Source organism: Salvelinus sp. IW2-2015, linkage group LG2, assembly GCF_002910315.2.
Source record: "Salvelinus sp. IW2-2015 linkage group LG2, ASM291031v2, whole genome shotgun sequence".
Lineage (NCBI taxonomy): Eukaryota > Metazoa > Chordata > Actinopteri > Salmoniformes > Salmonidae > Salvelinus > Salvelinus sp. IW2-2015.
Window position 1 is genome coordinate 10,194,716 of NC_036839.1, and position 15,872 is coordinate 10,210,587.

General features: G+C 40.8%; 1 protein-coding gene across 1 annotated transcript in view; it reads right to left on the bottom strand.

Annotated features, from left to right (window-relative positions):
* LOC111974178 (pre-mRNA-processing factor 40 homolog A) overlaps positions 1 to 15,057 on the bottom strand; it is a 32,760-nt gene extending 17,703 nt beyond the window's left edge. Inside the window, exons 1-14 of the mRNA XM_024001818.2 lie at positions 14,973 to 15,057; positions 13,924 to 14,001; positions 13,670 to 13,813; positions 7,838 to 7,921; positions 6,423 to 6,441; positions 6,302 to 6,324; positions 6,160 to 6,201; positions 5,570 to 5,680; positions 5,210 to 5,330; positions 3,164 to 3,188; positions 2,634 to 2,855; positions 2,252 to 2,357; positions 980 to 1,044; positions 713 to 877 (exon numbers count right to left, since the gene is read on the bottom strand). Of these exons, the coding sequence (XP_023857586.1) occupies positions 713 to 877; positions 980 to 1,044; positions 2,252 to 2,357; positions 2,634 to 2,855; positions 3,164 to 3,188; positions 5,210 to 5,330; positions 5,570 to 5,680; positions 6,160 to 6,201; positions 6,302 to 6,324; positions 6,423 to 6,441; positions 7,838 to 7,921; positions 13,670 to 13,813; positions 13,924 to 14,001; positions 14,973 to 14,975 (1,208 nt within the window). The 5' untranslated portion in view covers positions 14,976 to 15,057. The remainder of the gene's footprint in view (positions 1 to 712; positions 878 to 979; positions 1,045 to 2,251; positions 2,358 to 2,633; positions 2,856 to 3,163; positions 3,189 to 5,209; positions 5,331 to 5,569; positions 5,681 to 6,159; positions 6,202 to 6,301; positions 6,325 to 6,422; positions 6,442 to 7,837; positions 7,922 to 13,669; positions 13,814 to 13,923; positions 14,002 to 14,972) is intronic.
* Between the last annotated feature and the right edge of the window lie 815 nt (positions 15,058 to 15,872).

Genomic DNA, 15,872 nt, shown 5'->3' on the forward strand with positions numbered 1-15,872 from the left:
GTGCCTGGATACAGTCCTTAGCTGTGGTATATTGGCCATATACCACAAACCCCCGAGGTGCCTTATTGCTATTATTATTATTTTACCTTTATTTAACTGGCAAGTCAGTTAAGAACAAATTCTTATTTACAATGACGGCCTACCCCGGCGACGCTGGGCCAATTGTGCGCCGCCCTAAGGGAACCCAATCGCGGCCGGTTGTGATACAGCCTGGAATCGAACCAGGGTCTGCAGAGACGCCTCTAGCACTGAGATGCAGTGCTACGCCACTCAGGAGCCCAAACATCAAACCTAGTTATAAACTGGTTACCAATGAAATTAGAAGAGTAAAAAATATATATGTTTTGTCATACGTCCTGATATACCACGGCTGTCAGACAATCAGCATTCAGGGTTTGAACCACCCAGTTTATAATGCATCGTGCCTGAGAACAGCCCTTAGCCGTTGTAAATTGGCCATATACCACACTCCCTCTGGCCTTATTGCTTAAATAACTTTTTTAAATGTTTTAATTTGATAATTTTATTGATTATCTCAATATCTCCACATATTAGCAACTCTAGGAAGCACATATCAATGACAGAAACGTAGAAGTATAAAGACTGAGGCCTGTATCCCAAATGGGATGGGCCCTGGTCAAAAGCAGTGCATTATATAGGGAATAGGGTACCATTTGGGACGCAACTTGACTTTGCCAAGAAAGGTACTTACTTATATCTGGTTGTAGATGTCATTTTCTCGTGGTTTTCCAAAAATCGCTGATACGTTTCCTTGGACTCCTTGTACTTGATCCTAGTCTCCTCCTTCTCCTCTTTCTCCGTCTGCACCTTGTAAGCATTGAAGGCCTGCTTTTTCTCACTTAATTTCGGCAGAGCACTTCAAATGAGAAATAGGGACAAACAGCTGGTTAGAGACGGTGTTTAATATTCATGGACGAACATTAGCATAAATCAGAAAACTGAGGAAGTGGGTGGGTACCTGTAGCGTGGGTCATTGATGATCATTTTCATGGCTTGTTCCCAAGACGCATTGGATGAAACGCCCTGAAATGCAAAAAGAGTATATCGAGCATTAAGATTTGATTAATATATAAAGTACTCCAGTCAACACAAATCAACCCAGCTGTATAATCTGCATCACAGCTCATATATAGCAAAACTATGTATGAGGGCAGCTCACATTTCCATCAACAACAAACAATAGATTATGCTGGGAGTAGCCCATGTATTGAATCTATGCACCCGTGTAGAGGAACCCATATGCATGTGTAGCCTATCTGAAAGATGCAACAAACAGTTGTGATGCGATTCTCTGGCTTGTTCCAGGCATGGCGATTCATTTTCCTTAATTACTAATAGTTGCGGGGGTTAAGACGGGTGGCGTGCCAATAATATAAAGAAACGCTTACGTTAAGTGGACTTTTTGTCCGTCTGTCTCCAAGAGAGTGACTCCATCCATTTTGAACAGATTATTTCTGGGCATGCATTTGCCTCGTCACAGCCCCCCCCCACCCCCCCAAATGGCACCCTATTCCCTATATAATGCACTAGTTAGGCTTTGGGCCCTGGTCAAAAGTAGTGCACTAAACTGGGAATAGACTTATTTAAAAACAGAACCAGAGTTATTCTAATCCAGTGGAGCACGTCAATCTCCGCTGTCCTAATCCGGACATGTGCTTTCATCCAATAACGCCAATCACAAAGACAGAGCCATTAAGAGCTCGCAGGGAAACGGCAAGGAGCAATCTCAGAGGAGAGCGTTGTGTGCCAAATTAAAAATACCTAAATATAGCTACGCTGAGCCACCTTGGTCAAAAACAACACATCCGTCGCCACAATGGCAACAGGAGGAGCGGCGAGGCTTAGCAATCATGCGAAAGACCGGAGAGTGCTCACGCTGAGCGAGATGGATTAATTAGAGTCCAAGAGGGCCATTTTGGTAAACAATCTTTAGGTCGGGAGGACACTCCAGCTTTATTACAGCGCGTCGAGCACCTTATTTACAAACCCAGTGAGAGTGCTTCTGACAGAAGTGTGTGGGTGTGATTCATGATGGTGGCTAGCTAGCAGAGCTGCGGGGCTTCATGGACACAGTCGATGACCGTGCTTTGCCTTTATGCGCGCGTTGTATTGATGTAATGTTCAGATTGTAATTTCGAAAACGATCATTGAGATGATGCATGCTGATGATTCATGCAGGAGCCCCGACTGAGCAGCCGGGGAGTAATGAAATCCCATCTGGAATGCTCACCTTCTCCTTCAGGAGCTCTTTGAAGGCCTGCTTGGCCTCTTCTTTCGTGTTCCACTTGTACGTTTTCTTCACCAGCTCTGGCCTCTCCTCTTTTGAGGCGTCATTACTAAAGAAAAGAAAGACAGAAAGGAAGAGAAAGACCTTAACATTGTCCTAAGATAAAAACAACATCAGGTTTTTGGTAGTCTGATAGTGTTATTTTGAAAATATATATATATATATTTTTTGAAGTTTTATTGGCAGACATAGATTAAATACGAGATGGGGAAATGGGTAAAAAGGTCAGTGCTTTCTTGCTATTCCTGGTGAGTTCATTGTAAGCCCGTGCTGGGAGCCCGTCTCTAAACTCTCTGGGGTTAAAGGGTCTGTCTGTAGTACCAACCTGGCTGAAACCTCCATGCTGACCAAGTCCTCTGTGGAGTTGACAGGCGAGTCAGCGTTGACCTCAGCTACAAGCATGGGCACCAGGGACATCTGTTCCACCGAGACGGTTGTAGCTGGCCTCATGGCCGGCATTTCCATCATCATGGTCGCCATCGAAGCAGCGCTGTCGAGCTGAAGGTTGGGGGTGATGACAGTGCCAGGAGCACCTACCTCCACCATCCTGTAATCAGTTTGGTTATTATTGACGGTGGACCTTCATACAGCATCATCCACCAGGTTGTTGTTAGACATAACAGGAGAGTGCCTCTCAAATATGTCAAAAATAATTAGGTCATTCCATTCAAATATATCTGTAAATAATAGATCAAAATATGAAAAGGATTTTTTTTAAATATCATTTGATGAAGCTAATGTGTTCCGTCATCTACAAAGATCTTTTATGCTCTAAAAAGTAATTGGCTGTGATACAAAGTAAAATGCTTTGGCAACAAAGTTTGTTGAGCACTGGTCATAATAAGCAGCTCTTACCCATTCTCCTCAGCTTTTATCATGGCTAAAAGAAAGAGAGAAACGCATGTTAACAATGCATACGCAGGATACTTCTAGGAACCCATTTCATTTAAGAATGAATGGCATTAAGAGGAGTTTGTGCAAAGTGCTGGCTGACCTATCATTCCCAATAGCTGTTAATGTCCATTGACGACACCGCTGCCATTTACAATGGTCTAAAGGATGAGTAAATGCATCCCCTGGCCAGGGCCCGTATCCACAAAGCGTCTTACGAATAGAAAATTGGTCGTAAGTGCTGAGAAGAGACATTTTACTCCTACTCTTATGGGTAGCAGTAAGAGTCACACCTAGTTGACAGATATTTAGGACACCTCATGAGCTGTCCTAACCAGTTACAGCAGGCGTCTTGATAATAGAAATGTGCAGCGACTCAGTGGTTTCTGCCCTACACGCAATTGCTTTGGAGTTGCTAAAAAATAAATGTTTTGACATTAAAAAAATAAAAAAATAAAAAAGGTTTTATTTAAATTTAACCTTTATTTAAACGGCTCTTTGCTATGAGACTCGAAATTGAGCTCAGGTGCATCCTGTTTCCATTGATCATCCTTAAGATGTTTCTACAAATTAATTGGAGTCTACCGTTGCCAAATTAAATTGATTGGACATGATTTAGAAAGGCACAAACCTGTCTATATAAAAAGGTCCCACAGTTGACAGTGCATGTCAGAGCAAAAACCAAACCATGAGGTCTAAGGAATTGTCCGTAGAGCTCCGAGATAGGATTGTGTCGAGGCACTGATCTGGGGAAGGGTACCAAAACATTTCTGCAGATGGCCTCCATCATTCTTAAATGGAAGAAGTTTGGAACCACAAAGACTCTTCCTAGAGCTGGCTGCCTGGGGGAGAAGGGCCTTGGTCAGAGAGGTGACAAAGCACCCGATGGTCCCTCTAACAGAGCTCCAGAGTTCCTCTATGAAGATAGGAGAACCTTCAAGAAGGACAACCATCTCTGCAGCACTCCACCAATCAGGCCTTTATGGTAGAGTGGCCAGACGGAAGCCACTCCTCAGTAAAAGGCACGTGACAGCCTGCTTGGAGTTTGCTAAAAGGCACCTAAAGGACTCTCAGACCATGAGAAGCAAGATTCTCTGGTCTGATGAAACCAAGACTGAACACTTTGGCCTGAATGCCAAGCGTTACGTCTGGAGGAAACTTGGCACCATTCCTACGGTGAAGCATGGTGGTGGCAGCATCATGCTGTGGGGATATTTTTCAGCAGCAGGGACTGGGAGACTAGTCAGAATCGAGGCAAAGATGAAAGGAGCAAAGTACAGAGAGATCCTTGATGAAAACCTGCTCAGGACCTCAGACTGGGGTGAAGGTTCAACTTCCAACAGGACAACGACCCTAAGCACACAGCCAAGACAACACAGGAGTTGCTTCTGTACAAGTCTCTGAATGTCCTTGAGTGGCCCAGCCAGAGCCCGGAGTTGAACCGGATCGAACATCTCTGGAGAGACCTGAAAATAGCAGTGCAGCAACACTTTCTGAATGTACTGTACATGCAACAGTATCTCTAGCGCTTTTGACAATGATTTCACAAGGCCAATTTCACATGATATGCCTAATACTTATAACCACTAGGCTAATAAACAAATCAGCTTCTTTCAATGACTTACATCATGTTATTCACTTAACATTGCACCGTTTCATGTAGTCACATTCACCGCGGTTGTCTGAAGTGTGCTATAGTTTACAGCTGGCGATGCTTCATCGCGATTGGTTCACCGTCACTTGCAACAATGTCAATGAGCATTCTCACTATCTTTCCATTGCGGTACCTCAAAATGTTGTGATATCGGCGGAGAAACTTTTAGGAGTTGATTTTTCACCTGGCTCAGAGTTTGTCTGGGCAGAGTCTTAACACCATCCTAAAACCTACACTGAGCTGGGAGCTTTTTTGTTTTTGTTTCAAAACAGGTTTGAACTTTTCTGAGATGCTTTGTGGATACGGGCCCATTTCGCTCCAGTAGATTAGAAAAGGATCATTAATGCCCGGCTCACCTTCCAGATCTTCAAGCTCTTTGGGTTTGGTCCACCGGGACTCCTTAGTGTGGGAGTTGTAGTAGTACGCCTTCCCATTGTCTGATTTATACTCCTTCCATTGGCATTTAGACAGCATTTGCTGCAAAACACAAAGTGAAAACAGTACATCTAGACACGCTCCACAATACAGTGGGGACAAATTGTGGCAGGAGCTAGAGTCTGGGAATGTCCTCTACTGTTAATGCAAAAACAGTGTGGGAAGGATAGTGGTGTGTGTCCCAAATGGCACCCTTTCCCTATATAGCGCACTACTTTTGACCAGAGCTCTATGGGAATAGGGTGTCATTTGGGACACAGCCATTATGTGTGTGGCCTTACTTCTGCAGGAGATTTCAGGTCGTCGGGCTTTTCCCAGGAAGACTGCTTGGTCTCTGTGTTGTAGTAGTAGGTCTTCTCATCCAGAGACTTATGTTCTGTCCACACAGACTTCTGAGGATGACAAAAACTTTGGCTTGAGCACTCGACAACAGGTGGCACTGTGATAAAGATTCTACATTTCCAAGGAAATTATTATATTTCAAAGCCTTTAAGCAGTAAGTCTGAATGTTTTTAAAGGAAAGATTCACCCATTGAGTGTTATATCATTTTTTTTGTGGATCTCTGAGTGATGTTTTATCGATTTCCGGGATAATTTCATGTTTTTATGTGTATCTGAGCTATTCGTATTATGCAAAACTTGTCATAAACGTCTGAATTTCTACCTGCTTGAACGGCAATAGCTCAGATATACACGAAAACATGAAATGACCCCGGGAATCGACACAGCATCGCTCCGAGCCGCACAAAAACAATATAACATTCAAAATGGGTGAATCTTTCCTTTAAGGCTATATCTTTCGGACAGAAAACAATGGTTCATTTGAGGTCAGGAATAGTAAAGGCTTCCACTTAAAGACATGTTCACTAACATTCTTTGGTTGGTCATCCTGTGGCGAGCCATTTGTGGTACCCTGTTGAACAACAGATATATTATAGTAGGGTCGGTAATTTTGATAGTGTAATGATTCTAGCACTAAATTAACTTATCCACAGAAAATAGGTTGTACTTACAACTGTTCCAGGCACAGCGGTGACTATTAAAAAAACGATGCAATAATTACAAATCATTAAAATCACTCAGATTATCAATTTATTTGTATTTTTTTCAAGAATATGTTGTTTCAAGCCTTACCAGTTGTGTCCACTCCAGGCTGTGGAAGAGATATCTTCATTAGTTAACAAAATTATTATGACCCAAATTTGATTCATTAAAGGAAAACTGCACTTGCCGGTGTTGTTTCACGTGGGTGTCTCGTGTGTGTTCACAGGTGGAAAGAGTTAACTAAATTGCTTAGCTAATTCGCTTCAGCCGGAAAGTCTGAAGCAAAGTTGTTTTGACTTTGAATAACCTCTCTCTGGGGTTAGTTAAGGGGCCGTCAATAAATTACACAATGTAATTGAGACAATATTTTCATCTGGCACACTTTTTAGTTGTCATTAAATGCTTTCAATAGATGCATATGCATTTCTACAATTTATAGTTGGGTTGAGGTTAAGTAACTGAAATTTGGAGCTATTTAAAATTAACATATCGTACCATGTACATTGTGTAATTTACAGATGGTCTCTAACTGCCCCATAAGTATATCCAAAGTCAACCCAAATTTACCACAGGCATTAAGATCGAGTCTCATGCAGCTGCATTCCGAGTGGATGATTACTTGTGTGCTGCCAGCTGTGGGCAGAATTGAAACAAACCCAACCTTAATTTACGGATGAGGCTGACTTTATGAACAAAATTATCCTATTTACACTTTGTAGTACATTTTTACTGTATAATAAAATGTTTGACTCATTGATGCCACATTGGTTTTTAGGGCCAGTTGCTCTTCAACACAACACTGTACCTTTGAGCTTCTAACATGAAGTAGCCTTGAGCTTCTAACGTGAAGACAAACATCTCTGGAGTCTCGATGCATCCCAGTTGACAAGTGAAACGTTTATTTGGCAGCTCTAAGTGCATCGAGTTAAACAGCTGGCTGCTGTCGAAAGCAAAACAGACTAAAATGTAGAGAACCCTTTCATAACTCACTCAAACATCTACTGGAAATGTTCCATTAAACAAGGTGTTTTTCCTTTTCTCCAATTTAAGATTGAAATGATCTTGTCCCTTTGAATGTCTACTGAGATACAAATGGTATTGGTTTGAGATAGCATTGATCCAAAGCAAACAAACAGAAATACTCTTCCTAACACAACACCAAATAATCATTTGATAATAGATTGTTGTGGCAGGAATAAACGAGGAAGAAACAACCAATGTTGTATTGTCTTAAATGAAGAAATAAAGTGTACATGTAGATTCAAAGAGGAAAATAAGTCGCTTAATTACATTTTTATAATGAGGAGTGTATACTTAATATGGAGATGGGATGTACACATTCAGGTTGTGTGATGCATATATTAATCCCTCTATATTGGTGGCCTATGCCTATATTGGTAAGTGTTCCTACACTTTGCCGTGTTAGTTATGCTAATGTCAGTCGTGACAGCTTGCGGGCTCTATTTTAAAAGTGTGAAGCAGAACAGTAAGGCGAGTCAGTTTACCGGTCCTGTTGGCTGCATCGTCGCAGCTGGCATGCGATGTGGCATCATCATCCCGGGCATCATAGGTGGCATCATGCCTGGCATCTAATAAAAGAGTATCATGAAATATTCATCTGACCCGTTAATTTCCCTCCCGCCTGGCGCACGCTGGGTATTAATACACAGTGAGAGACGCCGTGGCGGGGTGAGAGCGACTGACAGTCATTTACAGAGCGAATCGAGCTACGGCTTGTACTCTGAAGCAGTGACGCTACAATCTGCAGCTCCTCGCCACCTCCTGAGCCCTATTTCTCAGGCAGGCAGCTGGCTCAGACACATCCTGGATCACACCCTTTTCATCCGGATAATGGAATCGCATATGATGACTGCAAGTAGTATAACCAAAGTGATTGAAATATGTGTGCCAGTGTTAAGTTTGGCACTATTTCTAAGATTTAGTCTAGTCTTAATCATTTTTACTAAAAGCCTAAAGCAAATGTTTGTAATTTGAATAATGATTGTCTAGTTATTGTCAAAATGACAAAAAGTGAGTGCTAATTTAGTTACTAAACGACCCTTAATTTAAGTCACATCACATTTGTATTGCCTCATTAAACTATAGTAAACATAGATCACTGAATTCCATGTGCACAAACATACATAGCCTTGTCCTACCAATATATTTTTCAGCATAAGATCCTATTCTCTTCCAAGCAGCAGAAATATGTCAAATACAGTTGAAGTCGGAAGTTTACATACACTTTGGTTGGAGTCACTAAAACTAATTTTTCAACCACTCCACACATTTCTTTTTAACAAACTATAGTTTTGGTAAGTCGGTTAGGACATCTACGTTATGCATGACACAAGTCATTTTTCCAACAAGTGTTTACAGAGAGATTATTTAACTTATAATTCACTGTATCACAATTCCAGTGGGACAGAAGTTTACTTACACTAAGTTGACTGTGCTTTTAAACAGCTTAGAAAATTCCAGAAAAATTATGTCATGGCTTTAGAAGCGTCTGATAGGCTAATTGACATCATTTGAGTCAATTGGAGGCGTACCTGTATTTCAAGGCCTACCTTCAAACTCAGAGCCTCTTTGCTTGACATCATGGGAAAATCAAAAGAAATCAGCCAAGACCTCAGAAAAATAATTGTAGACCTCCACATCTCTTGTTCATTCTTGGGAGCAATTTCCAAATGCCTGAAGGTACCACATTCATCTATACAAACAATAGTATGCAAGTATAAACATCATGGGACCACGCAGCCATCATACCGCTCAGGAAGGAGATGCGTTCTGTCTCCTAGAGATGAACGTACTTTAATGCGATATGTGCAACTCAATCCCAGAACAACAGCAAAGGACCTTGTGAAGATGCAGGAGGAAACAGGTACAAAAGTATCTATATCTACAGTAAAACAAGTCCTATAGACATAACATGAAAGGCTGCTCCAAAACCGCCATAAAAAAGCCAGACTACGGTTTGCAACTGCACATGGGGACAAAGATCGTACTTTTTGGAGAAATGTCCTCTGGTCTGATGAAATAAAAATAGAACTGTTTGGCCATAATGACCATGGTTATGTTTGGAGGAAAAAGGTGGAGGCTTGCAAGCCGAAGAACACCATCCCAACCGTGAAGCACGGGGTGGAAGCATAATGTTGTGGGGGTGCTTTGCTGCAGGAGGGCCTGGTGCACTTCACAAAATCGATGGCATCATGTGGAAGGAAAATGTTGTGGATATATTGAAGTAACATCAAGACATCAGTCACGAAGTTAAAGCATGGTCGCAAATGGGTCTTCCAAATGGACAATGACCCCAAGCATACTTCCAAAGTTGTCAAAATGGCTTAAGGACAACAAAGTCAAGGTATTGGAGTGGCCATCACAAAGCCCTGACCTCAATCCCATAGAAAAGTTGTGGGCAGAACTGAAAAAGCGTGTGCGAGCAAGGAGGCCTACAAACCTGACTCAGTTACATCAGCTCTGTCAGGAGGAATGGGCCAAAATTCACCCAACTTATTGTGGGATGGTTGTGAAAGGCTACCCAAAACATTTGACCCAAGTTAAACAATTTAAAGGCAATGCTACCAAATACGAATTGAGTGTATGTACACTTCTGACCCACTGGGAATGTGATGAAAGAAATAAAAGCCGAAATAAAATCATTCTCTCTACTATTATTCTGACATTTCACATTCTTAAAATAAAGTGGTGATCCTAACTGACATAAGACAGGGAATCTTCACTAGGATTAAATGTCAGGAATTGTGAAAAACTGAGTTTAAATGTATTTGGCTAAGGTGTATGTAAACTTCCGACTTCAACTGTATATATAAAGAATGATCTAGCCATGTACATTTCTAATTTAGCCTGCATACAGTGCCTTCAGAAAGTATTCACACCCCTTCACATTTTGTTGTGTTACAGACTGAATTTAAAATGGGATAAATTTAGATTGTGCCACTGATCTATACAAACAATAGCTCAGTGGAATAATGTTTTTTGAAATCTTTACTAATTCATAAAAAAATTGAAAGCTGAAATGTCGAGTCAATTCAATTATTATAAGTATTCAACTGTCATGAAGCTAGCCCTGTAGCAGAGATGTGAACCCCCCCTCCCGTTAGGAGTGGGCAGTTTTATGACTTTACAACAGCGTCATAAATTCTCTCTTCTCCCTTGCAACATGCAGTATGGAGAGTGTCACAGTAAGACAAAGGGACTCTCATACCAAATACTCCTACCTCCCCAAATTGGAGAATTAAACATTCCCGAATTGGAGAATTAAACATTATTCCTAATTTGGAGAATGTGGAAACGATCGATGGAGAAGCCAGCTACGACCCGGTCCGTTTTGTTTCATGTTTGTGACCTCATGAAAAGACAATTCAGCCACATTACCCTAACTCTGTTTAAACAAGTTCCTCAGTTGAGGCTTGCATCTGAATGTAGGATAAAATGTCTAACGAAGTATAAGAATACAAATGAAAAGATTACAATGCGATTTAAGTCTTCTAAAATGAAAATGGTTTGTTTTAATGGTAACTCGTGTACAGCCAGTGGCCAGGCCCTTTTGAACAGGCATTGGTTGGAAATGATGAACCAACCCCTTTTCTACATTTCTATAAAAGCCCCTTGGCCCAAAGTCACGTCAGTTATAAATACCGTGAGGACTTGTCCGTGAGGACGTTTAAAAGGGATCATTCTAATTTCAACTCTACATGCCAGGAAACGTGAGAGCTTGCTCCACACATGAAATGGTATGAACTCTGAACTATTGATCACCTAAAAGAAGAAGTGCATACTAAACTAGCATATATGAGACTGCAGTTGAACATATGCGCAAATCTAGTATGAGAACACTGGCCGACGCAGAAGCATCTCCATAGTGAGATGAACCTCTCAGACCACATGAACCTCTCAAACGATGACCCGGGAAATTCCACAAAGGACGATGGCGACATCAACTGGGCAAACCAGAGCCTCACTTCACCAGCTCAACTATCGAAGCCAGCTTCACGTAAATTCAATGCATTGCTTTTCCGAATGAGCTATCGTTAGTGGCATATGTATTTATGTGAGCATAGCTTCCCAGGTCCGATAGAGACCCACGTTCCTTAGTCTTCCTTCCAAAACCCCCTTCTCTTCTCTCTGAATCAATCATGTTATAACCAAACTGTTTTTGTTTAGTCCACTAGGAATGGTATTTACTGTATAATGTATTGTATATTCTGTAATGGTTTAATTAGTTAGTAAATAAATAATTGAGCCAGTTCGTATATGGATGATTCATAGTAAAGGCTGGGTTCGTACAGAATTTTACAACGTTCAGATGAGACTGATATTAGGTATAGCTGCTCTACCCTGGGTGGCAGGGTAGCCTAGCGGTTAGAGCCTTGGACTAGTAACCGAAAGGTTGCAAGTTTGAATCCCCGGCTGACAAGGTACAAATCTGTCATTCTGCCCCTGAACAGGCTGTTAACCCACTGTTCCTAGGCCGTCATTGTAAATAAGAATTTGTTCTTAACTGACTTGCCTAGTTAAATAAAGGTAAAATAACTCTTCCGTGGTGCCCCAGGTTATTAACGAGTTAATTGTTGCATGTTTTAATTCAATCACGTAATCAATTTGATAAAATAGCTTGTCATAACATTAAAGAAGTCAGAGACATGACACAACCCATTTGTTATGGCAAGCCTAAATACGTTCAGCAGTAATAATAAGTTGTATGGACTCACTGTGCGCAATAATAGTGGTTAACATGATTTTTGAATGACTACCACCCGCCAACCCCTCTTTTACACTACTGCTACGCTCTGTTCATCATATATGCATAGTCACTTTAACCATATCTACATGTACATACTACCTCAATCAGCCTGACTAACCGGTGTCTGTATGTAGCCTCGCTACTTTTATAGCCTGTCATTTTACTGTTGTTTTATTTCTTTACTATTGTTCACCTAATACCTTTTTGCACTATTAGTTAGAGCCTGTAAGTAAGCATTTCACTGTAAGGTTGTATTCGGCACACGTGACAAATAAACTTTGATTTGACTACCCCATCTCTGTACCCCACACAAAAAGCAGACACTAAACATCACTTTGAGCCTGGTGAAGTTATTATTTACGCTTCGGATGGTGTATCAGTAAATCCAGTCAGTCACTACAAAGATACAGGCGTCTTTCCTAACGCAGTTGCTGGACAGGAAGAAAACAACTGAAGGATTTCACCATAAGGTTAATGGTGATTTTAAAAGTCACAGAGTTTAATGGCTGTGATAGGAGAAAACTGAGGATGGATCAACAACATTGTAGTTACTCCACATTACTAATGTAAATGACAGAGTGAAAAGAAGGAAGTATGTTAAGAATATAAAAAAATATTCCAAAACATGCATCCTGTTTGCAATAAGCCACTAACCTAACACAGGAATATTTTTGGGGTTCCTGAATACAAAGCATCATGCTTGGGGCAAATCCAACAACACTGAGTACCACTCTTCATATTTTCACTCATGGTGGTGGCTGAATCATGTTATGGATGTGCTTGTCATTGGCAAGGACCAAGGAGTTTTGGGGGGGTGTATACAAAGAAATGGAATAGAGCTGAACACAGGCAAAATCCTAGAGGAAAACCTGGTTCGGTCTATTTTCCAACAGACACTGGGAGTCAAATTCACCTTTCAGCAAGACAATAACCTAAAACACAAGGACAAATATAGACTAGAGTTGCTTTCCCAGACGACATTGAATATTCCTAGAGTAGTAGAGTTACAGTTTTGACAAATATTGTACAATCCTCATGTGCACAACTCTTAGAGACTTACCCAAAAAGACTCACAGCTGTAATCACTGCCAAAGGTGATTGTAACATGTATTGACTCAGGAGATTGAATACCAATTTAATCAAGATATATTAGTGTTTGTGTCATTAATCTAAAAAAAAAAATATATATATTATTATAAAAAAATCTTACACTTTGACATGAGTATTTTGAGTAGATCATTAACAAAGTTAAATTAAATCCATTTTAATCCCAATTTGTAACAATCAAATGTGGAAAAGGTAAAGAGGTGTGAATACTTTCTGAAGGTACTGTAACTGGAAAGTCAACCAAAGCTGGTCCCACCCCAACATTGTATTTTCTAGGTCTCAGGCCAAAATCAATAGGCTACCATTTAATGAAAATTGAACCATTACACGAGGCTACATATTGGTGAGTTAGGTTGTTGAGAGCTAAACTGGAAAATTCCAACAAAGAAAACATGATTGATCTGTAGGTCTAGCCTATGTTCTGGGACTACAAGTGGACATCTAAGCTTGATAGTAGGCTCACCTGTCCCATCGGTGGCCCTCCCATTGGTGGCATCATGCCAGGTGGCATCATACCAGGTGGCATGGGAGCCATGTTGGGAGGCCTCTGTCCCATGGGTGGCATTCCCATTGGTGGATAATGAGGCGGCATTCCTGGTGGTCCCATCTAGACAGGAGAAAATTGAAAAACAAAGCTGTGAGATTCAACACACTCAGTGTAACTCCATTTTGAGATGCCATTGGCAACACAGTGAAGATTTTCCAACACCAACTTACAAAAGGCGGTGGCATCCCTGAGGGTGGGACCCCAGCAAAAGAAGGTGCTTGGCTCTGGCCATTATTATCATCTGAAGACTGGACATGAACAAGAGGCCCAATACAGTTACTACTATAACTTTTATTATAAGGCTCATATCTGTCCTTTACTGCTATGCACAGTAACATTTAACTGAGGCATACTGATGTAGGGTACATAAAGACATTATGATTCAAGTACTGATATTGTACATTATATAAATAACTAGCTACATAGCACATGCTGCTAGTATGTGCCATAACATCTTGCTACATATGCCTACATTTATTTATTTTTTGAATATGTCAGTGATCTCTGTTCTTGCTATTCTCTCTATTGAATAATTTATCGTGGTCTGGGTAAGGAGCGTGCCTATTTATTACATATTGGGCTAGGTAAGGAGCTAGCCCTGGACAGAACCAGGTTCGAACTCCACAGACGCAGTTCTGTCCACGACTAGGTATAGCTGAAGCTGAAGCGTCTGCTTGCCATTATTTCACTGTCGATAGTAGGTACATTTAGTCATTCCTAACTAGATACATAGTTAGCTAAATGGCTATTTATACAACAGCATACACAATGCTTACTTGCATCTTGTAGATAGCTAGTTTCGCTGGCTATAAGCTAGTTAGCAGGCAAAGTATGCCTGCTAACTTGCTACTACTACACGTGATTTGTTCACACCACACACGTCTAAATCCTCCACATATAACATTATTAGGTCGCTAGCCACTTGCCTCGTTTAACTTTTGCTAGCTTATGAAAAAGGTGTCCTTACAACAGCACGCTAACTTTAGCGGAATAGATGCTAGTTAGCTAACTGTTGGTTTAGCTAGCTACTAGCTAAGTTACCTAGCTAGCCGGCTAACAACATTGCGGTCAGAAACACACCAAATTAATTAAATACAGATAGCTATGTGGGTTATACCCATTCATACAACAATTGTTTATGATAAACGCTTCATACAGTAGGCGATTTAAATTAGTAGTAATACAACATTTGGCAATATTATCAATACACTATACTCACCATGTTGACTTCACGATGCGCATCCAGTAGCCACGCTACAATAACGTGCAATCTGATTGGTTAGTTTGCTTATGAATGAAAGGGCAAAGGTGAACCAACGTTTCTGAAAACCGTCTGCCCACAGATTGCGCAAAAAGCTGTAACACAATTCCGTGGCTAGAAAACACATTTTTCGTAAATATAAAAACTAACAAATCATCCACGTTTGAGCTCATAGCCACATGTCTAAATGTCATGCCTATTAAATGTGTTCGACCATGATGACCTCTTTATAAAAAATTAAATAAATACATACCAGCCCATCATAAAATCATTAGAATGTTGTTTCCTCAATTATGTGGACAAAACAAACAGTATCCTAAATGGAATTTCTATTTATTTTATTTTATTTAAACGTTTTTTAACTATGCAAGTCAGTGAAGCACAAATTCTTATTTACAATGATGGCCTACCAAAAGGCAAAAGGGTGGATAAAAAATAAATAAAAATAGAGGACAAAACACACATCATGACAAGAGAGACAACAGAACACTACATAAAGAGAGACCTACGACAACAACATAGCAAGGCAGCAACACATGACAACACAGACTGGTAGCAACACAACATGGCATGGCAGCAGCACAACACAGTAGCAGCACAACATGGTAGCAGCACAAAACATGGGACAAACATTATTGGGCACAGACAACAGCACAAAGGGCAAGAAGGTAGAGACAACTGTCGGTAAGAGTTTCCATGATTGAGTCTTTGAATGAAGAGAATGAGATAAAACTGTAAAGTTTGAGTGTTTGTTGCAGCTCGTTCCAGTCTCTAGCTGCAGCGAACTGAAAAGATGAGCTACCCAGGGATGTGTGTGCTTTGGGGACCTTAATCAGAATGTGACTGGCAGAATGGGTG